The 10,790-nt window shown below is 54.6% G+C and overlaps 1 protein-coding gene across 1 annotated transcript in view; it reads right to left on the minus strand.

The window, feature by feature from the left end:
* Positions 1–8,291: 8,291 nt before the first annotated feature.
* SART1 (spliceosome associated factor 1, recruiter of U4/U6.U5 tri-snRNP) overlaps positions 8,292–10,790 on the minus strand; it is a 15,038-nt gene continuing 12,539 nt past the window's right edge. Inside the window, exons 14-20 of the mRNA XM_025878543.2 lie at positions 10,523–10,633; positions 10,083–10,170; positions 9,630–9,720; positions 9,377–9,512; positions 8,718–8,807; positions 8,488–8,609; positions 8,292–8,376 (exon numbers count right to left, since the gene is read on the minus strand). Of these exons, the coding sequence (XP_025734328.1) occupies positions 8,358–8,376; positions 8,488–8,609; positions 8,718–8,807; positions 9,377–9,512; positions 9,630–9,720; positions 10,083–10,170; positions 10,523–10,633 (657 nt within the window). The 3' untranslated portion in view covers positions 8,292–8,357. The remainder of the gene's footprint in view (positions 8,377–8,487; positions 8,610–8,717; positions 8,808–9,376; positions 9,513–9,629; positions 9,721–10,082; positions 10,171–10,522; positions 10,634–10,790) is intronic.

The following is a 10,790-nucleotide window of genomic DNA, read 5'->3' on the forward strand; positions in this document are numbered from 1 at the left end:
TTTACATTTTCTTTTTAAGATAGATTTGTTTATTTTGGAGGGGGGAGGGGCAGAGGGAGGAGAATCTTAAGCAGATTCTGTGTGGCGCTCGGAGCGCAATGTGGGGTTTGATCTCATGACCCTGAGATCACAGCCGGAGCTGAAACCAAGAGTCAGACGCTCAGCCAGGGGCCCTGCACTTTTAAGTTTCTTACTGAAGAATATTCATACAATAACGTACACAACTAATGAGTATACAGCTCAATATATTTTCACAAAGTGAGCAAACACTCCTGTATCCAGCATCCAGATGAAGAAATAAAACATGCCCAGTCCAGCTCCCTTAGTTGCCCCTCTGTGCCCCTTTTCAGTCTCTACCCCCAGACACAATATGCTGACTCTTTTTTTTTAAAGATTTTATTTATTTATTTATTCATTTGAGAGATCGAGAATGAGAGAGAGAGAGAGAGAGAGAGAGAGAGAGAGCACATGAGAGGGGGGAGGGTCAGAGGGAGAAGCAGACTCCCCGCCGAGCAGGGAGCCTGATGTGGGACTCGATCCCAGGACTCCAGGATCATGACCTGAGCCGAAGGCAGTCGCTTAACCAACTGAGCCACCCAGGTGCCCCACAATATGCTGACTTCTAATAGCATAAATTACTTTTGCCTGTTTTCGTAGTAATGGAAGCAATGCGTACCATTTTATATCTGGCTTCTTCTGTACTGGTTCTATGAGAGTCATCCATGGTTTTTATTCCATTATATGAATATCCACCATTTATTTATCCATCCTACTGTTGATGAACATTTGGGTTTTTTCCAGTTTGGGATGGTTATAAATAGTGCTGTTCTGAACATTCTTGTTCATGGTTTTGGCTGAACATACGTACATTTTTTTGTTGCTAAGCCAACGTATTTTTGTTCTCTCTTTTTAAACAAAGTTTTATAATAGGAATTTTCAAACATCCTCAAAAGTAGATGGAATGGAATAGGGAACTCCCCAGAACCCATCACCCAGCTTCGATAACCATCATCTTGGGAGCCCTGCCTCATAAACGCCCACTCCCCATATTTTTTTTTCTTTCTTTTTCTTTTTCTTTTTTAAGATTTTATTTATTTGACGCAGAGAGAGAGGGAGCAGAGGCAGAGGGAGAAGAAAAAGCAGACCCCTCGCTGAGCAGGGAGCACGACGCGGGGCTCGATCCCAGGACCCTTTAGCTCAGGGTCTGAGCTAAAGGCAGACACTTAGCTGACTGAACCACCCAAGCCCCCTTTTCTTTCTTCATTTTTCAATGTCGGAGGAACTTAAAGCAAATCCCAGATCTCATCCCATCCTCCTGGTTGTATGTATTGTAATACACGTATCATATGCATAACATATGTACATGTTTATTACATGTTTCTCTAGCAGATAAGGATTTTTTTTCTTAACATAACCATCATGCCCGTATCATACTCAACAACATTCATACTTTGATTTTCTCATCCAATAGTCTGTGTTCAGATTGCTCTGATGATCTTAAAAATGTTTCTTTAATTCTGTTTGCGTGAGGGTCCAAGCAGGGTCTACACTGTGCATTCCTGTCGATGTCTCTGTGTCTCTTTCATCCACCACAGTCTCCTCTCACGTTTTCTCATGCCTTTTACTTTTGGCAAAATGAGTTCACTTGCCTGCGGACCGCCCACGCCTGGTTTGGCTGATTGCAGCCGAGTAGTGATGTCTAATGTGTGCTGCTCCAGCCCAGTTTTCATGTAGACCGCGAGGGACGTTTAGAAGCTATTACTATGGAAAGAACACTTCACAGGTGATGCTTCTGTGTCACATCAGGAGGCGGGTGTGATGTGAAAATTGACTCGTGGGTTCAGAGGTTGTTGGCAAGATGCATCAGTGATAAGGTCCCCTACCAACCTTCACGTGATGGTTTTAGCAGCTGTTGTTGATCATGTTCGCCTACATCCTTCATTAACGAGGCATTGCAGAATGGTGATTTGTCTAATTAGATCATTCATTCTGTATTCTTAGCTGGAAGTTTTCTAAAAGGAAAAGCTTTTCATTATCAGCTATTTGGTTACCCCAAAATATAATTAAGTACAGGAGAGGCAAGAAAAGTCTGGATTTTCTTTTTTTCTTTTTCTTTTTTTTTTTTTTAACACCAATTTCAGCATAAATATTTGGTGCCCGTACCAGCCAGAGCCCAATCAGGAGATAAAAACCGTAGCAGCTACTTCTACAGTGAGAATATCATCTAAAGAAATGTTAAACAAGGTCTTTAAGAATTGAGAAGGCAAAAAAGTGAACACTGAGATATCACGGAGCAACTGGGGGAAGTGGCTACCAACCCTAGACCTGAGGAAATAAAGGGAAGAATTTGGGATGATTCGACTTCAGAAGTGGGTAGGGGGGCCCCACTGAGCACTGCTCAGCTGAGCCTCAAGTGCCAGAAAACCAGCAGCCTCTAAAAGCCTCTAAAAGTCTAAAAAGACTTAGAGGGATGGGATCTTGACACCTTCATTACCAGCATTGTGCCCAAGCAACCTCTAAAAGTGACCAATTTTTAAAAGTATTATTATGAACTCATGATTTCTTTTAATGTATGTGAGTGTGTTTGAACCCATACAGTCATGGATATTTTTGATGCTTAAATTGTCCTATCTCTGGCTGGTGGCGGTCCCTTAAAGGTGGCTGTCAATCTGACAAGACCTCAGCAGTGTTTCATAGCTTTCTTGCTATCTAGCATGACAAGATAGTCCAGACTTATTTTGCATATTTCCTGCTCCAGACCCAGAATCAGCCTTTCTCCAAAGAGCCCTGTTTCCTTATAGCGGTGAGGGTCATTTTAAGACTATTATCTGAATGTTGGGTTGTCTCTGCTTTAAAGTCTTTGCGGTGGACAGAGCTAAGAAGAATGTATTTCTTTTGAAATAAAACATGAATTATGGGGGTGCCTGGCTGGCAAGCCTGTAGAGTGTGCCACTCTTGATCTCGGGGTCATGAGTTCAAGCCCCACATTGGGCGTAGAGCCTACTTAAACAAACAACAAAAATTATGATTTCATACTGATAGTTGTAATTTGAAAGTAAGATTACAGGATTGTACATAATTTTAAAATCTCTCTGTTATGAAAAAAGAATTTTTGCCTCCTAATAACATTAACATAATTACATATTGGCTATGTAAACATATATGTTAAAATAGCTACACCGCTATCACTACTAACAATAAAGCTATTGAATGCACTTAAATTTTCTTAAATTTAATTTTCTTTTTTTTTTTTTAAAGATTTTTGTTTGACAGAGAGAGACACAGCGAGAGAGGCAACACAAGCAGGGGGAGTGGGAGAGGGAGAAGCAGGCTTCCCGCAGAGCGGGGAGCCCGATGCGGGGCTTGATCCCAGGACCCTGGGATCATGACCTGAGCCGAAGGCAGACGCTTAACGACTGAGCCACCCATGCACCCCTTAAATTTAATTAATTTCTTAATGGCTCTTTTTATCCTCAGTAGATACCCCAGTAGGGGTGCAAGGTCAAAATGATGTATTTGAAAATCATTCAAGGGGCGCCTGGCTGGCTCAGTCTGCGAAGCATGTGACTCTTGATCTTGGGGTCATTAGATTTATTTATTTGAAAGACAGAGAGACAGAGAGGGGAGGGGCCAAAGGAGAGAGAGAATCCTGAAACAGACGCCCTGCTGAACGTGGAGCCCCACTCAGGGCTCGATCCCAGGACCCTGAGATCATGACCTGAGCCAAAATCAAGAACCAGCCACTTAACCGACTGAGCCACTCAGGCACCCCCCAAGAATAAAATCTTTAAAAAAAGGGCGCCTGGGTGGCTCAGTTGGTTAAGCGTCTCCCTTCAGCTCAGGTCATGATCCTGGGGTCCTGGGATTGAGCCCCGCATTGGGCTCCATGCTCAGGGGGGAGCCTGCTTCTCCCTCTCCCTCTGCCCCTCCCCCCTGCTCCTGTGTGCACACACTCTCTCAAAAATAAATAAATAAAATCTTTAAAAAAGTCTTAAAAAAAAAACTTCTTCAACCCCAGGAGCTGCTGTCAAAATCTCATTGCTTTAAAAACAAACAAATAAATAAAATAATTCAAAAGAATTCTTTGTTATGCTGTGTTGTTATGCGATCACCTTGATATAAAATTGGGTTCATTTGTTTATTTACACTTTTAGGGATTGTTTTTCTATTAATTTACATGTTAAAAATAATGTAAAATATTTACCTGGTTCCAAAGTCAACATTAGAACACAAGACACATCAGAGAAGTCCAGACTTCTTCCATGGCTCCACTCAATTTCTTCTTCCATTGTTTATTTTAGATGAGATAAGATTATTGGTATATTTTAATCTCCGCCCCCCCTTAGCTCACTCAAAAGTTCAGAGGTCTGTCTGGCTTTAGTAATCTTGATTCTTCAAGCTTTTGCTGTTAGAATTTTGCAAGGAACATGTACTCCTTTGTACAGAAAGCAACTGGACTCTAAAAATAGCTTTTTTATTTTTTAAGGAAGTTTTTTTTTTTTAAATTTTCTTTCTTTGACACTGCACGAGCACAAGCACAAGGAGGCGGAGGGGCAGAGGGCAAGGGAGAAGCAGACTCCCCGCTGGGCTGGAAGCCCCGACTGGAGGCTGGATCTCAGGACCCTGCCAGGACGCTGGGATCATGACCTGAGCCGAAGGCAGACGCTTAACAGACTGAGCCACCCAGGTGCCCCTAGAAATAACTTTTAAAAGGATGTCTTCTGAGACCGAAAGCCTTTAGGTGGAGCCAAGCCAGAGCAGGGTCTGCACTTGGGTGGAGCGGTGGGGGTGGCAGCCTACAGTGGATGTCCGAGGCCCAGTGGGTGCTGCAGTCCGCGAGGAAGGCGTCCCTGTCGCCCAGAGTCGGGGACCGGGGAGGCCTGAGCAGCCCGCACCTGCATCATGGGGGCGGGGAGGGCTGGGGCGGGGCGGGGCGGGGGAGTAGACGGTTGGGAGCAGGGGGAGTCTGAGCACAGCGAGGGGTTATTGTGGGGGTGGAGGGAGGTCAGCGCTGGGGGCAGGGGTGGCAACCAAGCCCAGCCAGGAGCGCTGGAAAATGCTTGAAGTGGAGAGAAGAGGATGTCGGCAATGACAGGAGACGAGATACATCCTGGAAATTGATCCGAGAAGCCAGTATCTTGAGGAGAAAGGGAGGCAGGCTCCTCACGATCAGAGAAGGGAGTTAAATGTGAAAAAGAAGAAACGGAGAACGAGCCCCGGGGTGCTGGACGGGAATTGGAGCTCCCAGTGTCACCGTTTTCAAAACACGCAGGTATAGAGAAATGCATCCAGATGGAAATGTGATCTGTTTGTTTCCTAGCTCCGTCACTGAGGGGGGCTCGAGAGCGGGGACACCGCCGTAGCAGTGAGCACACACCACCACCCAGATCCTGGGTTTCAAAACTGCCTTCGCCAAAAGGAACTGGGTGCTTTGGGGAAATGGCTGATCCCAGGAGCGGGGCAGAGCAAGTGGAGGGGGCCTGGAGCACTTGCTTTACCCGAAAGTAAGGACAGGCTTAAGGAAGGATGGACACGTCAAAAGGACACTAGGGCCAGGTTCCGGGGGCTCCCGCTGGCAAAACTTGGGAAATATGAGGTGGGAGCTCTTCTCTCCATCTGGGAACCAAGGAGGCGGGCTTGGCGGGGCTAGGGAACACACCCAGGAGCGCGTAGACGATGAGCTGGGGGAGACCTGGCCCAGTGACCCAGGAGGGAAAGGGAGTTTGAATGTTCCTCCTGCTGCCACACACCCCCCTCTTCTGGGAAACAGTCCCTTCTGGGCCCTTGCCATTGAAACCCCAGAGGCTGGACGGCGAAGAACCAGCCTCTCGCCCTGCGGCCGGCTCCTTTGGCCACCTGAGCCGAGCCCTTCCCGAGGATGCTGGCTGGGACAGGTGGGGCAGGGAGCCTAGCTCCAGGGCGCAGTCGTGGGCTTGGCACGGAGGGGCACCAAGGATGGCACCTCGGGGGCAGACAGGTAAGAATTCTATCGCCAGGCTGCACTCAGGGCAGCCCAGAGGGGCACCTTTCTCCCATTGCACCGGGATACCTGGGTGGCAGGGCCCTGCCTGAGCCCCCAGGATACAAAGTGGGGTGAAAGCTTCTAAGTTCAGCCAGCCCCGTTTAGAAGGGGACCGAGAGAAAGTAGGGATCCTGCTGGATCAGGAAGGGGGCAGGCTCTGGTCCTGTGGGCTTGGCAGCCCTTTCCCCACAATGGGGAAACACAGAACAGGCCATTAACGGCCAGGTGGAGGCACACGCTGGGTTATGGCCACTGGGACTTGACAGGGTCAGGAGGACCTGGGAAGGGTGTGGGCGCAGCCCAGACAGAGCAAGACTGCTAGAGCAAGGAGGGGAACCATCCTGCCCCTGCTCAGTGCCCAGCTCAAGCCTGCGTCAGCCGGCTGGACTTTGTGCTGGGTATCTCACCATGTCCGGAAGGGCCTCCAAGAGCTGAGCTGGGCAGGGAGTGGAGAAGGGGTCCTGGGCAGCCCCTGGTCAGACAGCTCATCAGTGGAAAAGCAGCCCTGATGGTTCCTGCCCCAGCTGCCCGCCCCCCACCATCCCCAGCTAAGAGCTCACTGACCTTCGCCCCAGCCTCCACGGCGGAAGTGCTGCCCTAGCTGGCGAGGGTCCGGGCAAGCATTGCTGGTGGGGCCTCACACTGAGCCGCAGAGCTGGGACGCACCCTTTCCCCGGATTCTGCCCACACTCCGGGCTCAGGCCTCAAAGGATTTGGTGGTCCCCAGCCCCTCCTACCTCCTGGGAGCCGATCGGACTCCTTGCTGCCTCCCAGCCCCAGCCAGGTGGGCGGACACAGCCTGAGAGGGGGCTAGCGAGCATCAGGGCAGGGAAGGGGCCTGCAGCCGGTATGAGGAGAGAAGGCAGGCCGACTGCACCAACCGGGGGGCTTCCTGGAGGTCGTCCTGGAGTGTCACCTGCAGCCTTTCCTAGTCCCTGGTTCACCATCTACCGTCTACTCAGTTACCAGGGTCAGAGTTAGGAGGCATCTTGGGCTAAACCAAATCAGTGTGACCCTGGTCCACTGCTGCTCCAGACGCCTTGTTTCCGGCTCTGACGGTGGTGACAACCTCCCCAGGGACGCCTGCCTGCAGAGGGTGAGGTAGAGCTCCGCCACAGCCCGGCCAGGCCGGGAGCCGCACCAGGCACAGACCGCGCACCCCACCGGATGGGCCTCGCCGGCTTCCAGGAGAATGGCGCCCCCAGCCCAGGTGCTCCAAGCCTGCAGGCACCTCCAAGGGGCCGGAGAAGCAGCCAAGGTGAAAATTAAATCGGAGTGAGACCTCACGTGAGGGAGACGACGAGCTCAAGCGTGATGTGACCGCTTGCTGGCTCGTCAGGCAGCCATCACGAAGAGCGACCCGCTAAGGCAACTGTCCTCCTTGCTCATGTTTTTTCCAAGATGACTTAAACCATCCTTCTACTTAGTGTTTGCTTGCGTTAAACACAAACTGCGAACCTGGCATGCACCTGGGCCTCGGCAGGGGCAGGACGTCGGCTCTGACTCCCATGGGAGCCACTGGTCGCCCTGCCCTCGATTCGGGGCTTCGCCACGTCCCAGCGTCCTCCGGAGCTCACCTCCCTGGGTAACGGCACGCAGGCCAAGTCTCCACGCAGAGCAAAGGTACAGGAGTGTGGCGTGGCACCCCCACGTAGTCCTGGGATCCAGGGCAGTGATTTGTGTAGCAAGAGAGGCTGGGAGAGACCAGGGTGACCGAGGCGCTAAAAACACCTCCACTTCTCACCTGAAAGGCAGCCGTGCAGAGCACAAGGCGCGACCTCTGACAACCGCCCAGGACCCGAGCAATGAAGCCAGGAGTGGTGGTGGGGGGGGCTGAGAAAATAAACCGACTGGCTTCTTTGGCCGGCCCGGGGCCCGGGGCCCGGGGCCCAGGGCGGGGGTGGAGGACTGTCCTAGAGGATCTGGACGGTTCTCTCCCTCATCTCTTTTAGTTATCTGTGTCATCAGATGGCCGAGTCATACTGAGCACACGTCAGACTCGAAGCCACCTCTGAGGAGTGTGGCTTGCCTCTAAAATCCAGGTGGATGAATGAGTGAACGAACTCATTTAATCTTCATGGGACATTCTATGAAACAGACATGTTTTGACTGTACGAATGGCAGAATTAAGGCTCAGAGAGGTTCAGTGACTTGCTTGAGCTCACACAGCAACCAGGGCCCGCCGGAGGGCAGTCTGTGGATGCTCCTCCCAGTACCGCCTGCCCCTCCTCCCGGGTCTAACCCTGGAATCTGCACCATGACGAAGGAGGAAAAAATAAGGAGGGAATTTTATTGAATATTAAAGTTGGAGAGGGGATCAGAAGGGAGATCGGCTTCACTTGGTGATGGTGTTCCTGCAGAGAGAAGGGGAGCCTGAGCTGGAAACCGGCAGGGGCCTTCCCGCCCCGTCGGGCACCGTGCCAGCCCTCACCCCTTGCCCCCACCCGCCGTGCCTCCCCACTCACGCGTTCATGCTCTTGCCGCTGCCACTGAGCACGATATACGGCGTCTTCTGGGCCTTCTGCTTCTCCTGGAGCAGAGCCACCGTGCCCAGGGGCGTGTCGCTGGAGCTCATCTTCTTCAGGAGCTGCAGGAGGAGGGCCAGTCAGCACAGGGCAGGAGCGGGCCCCAGGCCACCAGCCACCCCAGCAGCGGCAGGTGCGGAAGCCGCCCCACGTCTCCACGGGCCACCCACCGCCTCCTCATCCAGCTTCTTCATCCGCCGCTCCGTCTTCATCTTGCCCGAGCCTTTCCCGTGGAAGCGGTGGGACAGCTGCCGGAAAGCCTGGGGCACGGGCGGGATCGGTGTTAGAGCCACCCACGCGTGGGGGGGGGGAGGGAAGGGGGGGGCCTCCCCCCCCCCGCCCCGGCCCTGTGCTGGGCTAAGGGGCTGGGAGAAGGACTGCAACCCTGGCACCCTCCGGGGGCTCCCCAGAGTTGGGGAGACAGGTTCCGGGGCTGGATGTGCTGCAGTGGGGGGCACTCGGGATCCTGAGTGGCACTGGCACATGGAGGCTAAGGCAACCAGAAGGCTGGGGCTCGGGGGCAGCACACCCAGGCGGGGATGGTGCCAGGGGGACGCTGGTGCTTGCGGGCAGCGAGCGCGAGTCAGCCCCCTGCCTGGATGCCACCCACAGAAAGGTGGACCCTGGGGTAGGCCAAGCCACAAGGGAGCAGGCGGGCAAAGGAGCCAGGCCTGTGACGGGGCCCGCTGGGCCCACCAGGGATGGAAACTGGGGCCCCAAGGTCCCGACAACTCACCAACCGGAGCCGGCGGTCGGCGCGGCCCTGCCTCGTCTGGGAAGGGTAGGGGCCCCGCCCCTCTGTGACTCAGTCACCCCCAGCCCCGCTCACCTCCTTGGGTGTGAGTTTCCGGCCCGTCTCGTCCACGTACTCGATCTTCACGTCGGGTTTGTAGCCATCCTTCTCTTTGAAGTCCTGGGTGAAGCCACGGTACTCCTCCCGCCGGCTGTACTTGTCATCGATGGCCCTGGGCCGAAAGGGGGGCCCTCAGGGCTGGCAGCTGCCCGCGCTGCCCCTGGGGCTCCCGACAGTGCCCCTCTCCCCAGCCCGTGGCCCTCTGCCCCACCCCCCACCCCGCACTCACATCTTGTCCTCGATGCAGTACACGGCCGACGGCAGGGATTTGTTGGGTGCCTTCACCCGGGCCACCTTCTGCACGGTGGTCTCCAGCAGCCCTGGGGACAGGCGGCAGTCGGACTCCGGGCGGCTGCCCTCAGTTGGGGGGAGAGCCTCACACCAGGCTCTCTCCGCGCCACGGCCTGACCACTTCACCTGCCCGATTCCCCCCACCAGCCACACCGACACTTGCAGGGTGAGCGGTGCTTTGGGGAGGGAAGTGGCAAAGCCCTCAAAAACGGGGTGACGCGGAGCAGAAAGGCCAGAGGCTGCTGTGACCGCCCCAGGACTGGGTGCAGAGGAGCAGCTCCTGGGCCCTGGGGGAGCAGCTCACGGCCCCGGGACCAAGCGGCGGAGGCCGCAGGGGGAGCAGAGGAAGCTGAGCCGGCTCCCCGCCCCGCCGAGGCTCACGGCCCCTCACCTTTGTTCTGACACAGCAGCAGGGCAGCTGCTAGCCCTCTGTTCACGATGGGCTCCTCGTCCAGGATGGTGGTAGACGAGGCAGAGAACTGGGGGGGCAGCACATAGGGAGAAAGGTGGTCAGTGGGCCACACTTCTCACCCCCCGACTCATCCCCAGCACACGCAACTAGGGTCCTTCCCAGGACTGGGGGCGCTGGGCCAGACTGCTCGTACCACACTGAGCTCTGCCGACCCCATCACACGGCGGGACGGGGGGGCTCTGAGACCACGGGCCCCTCGCTCAAAGCCCCCTAGCAAGGAAGGGGCAGAGCCGGGGCGGGAGCCCGGTGGGCAGCCTCCCCCGACCCGGCAGTGACCCGGCAGTGACCCGGCCGTGACCCGGCCGTGCTCTCCTGCTCTTCCCCCCTCCCGGCGCCCCCCTCGCTCCTGAGCCCCTCACATCCTGCTGCTGCTTCTCCTCGTCCAGGTTGACTGTGCTCCAGCCGATGTTCTCCTCCCCGTCCGACTCAGAGCCGCCGTTGGCTGAGCGCTCCTCGTCTCGTTCAAAGTCCTGGGGTCAGAGACTGGCATCAGCCCAGGGAGCCCCAGCCCCCCGGCCAGCCTAACCCGCCGGAGCACCAACGCTTGTTACCAGTTACGAAGAACCTGACCGGGACCTGACTGGCGGGGGGGGGGGGGGGGGGGGGGGGGGGGGGGGGGGGGGGGGG

The sequence above is a fragment of the Callorhinus ursinus genome, unplaced genomic scaffold (assembly GCF_003265705.2).
Source record: "Callorhinus ursinus isolate GAN/ISIS: 27379988/994484 unplaced genomic scaffold, GSC_fseal_2.0 scaffold51, whole genome shotgun sequence".
NCBI lineage: Eukaryota > Metazoa > Chordata > Mammalia > Carnivora > Otariidae > Callorhinus > Callorhinus ursinus.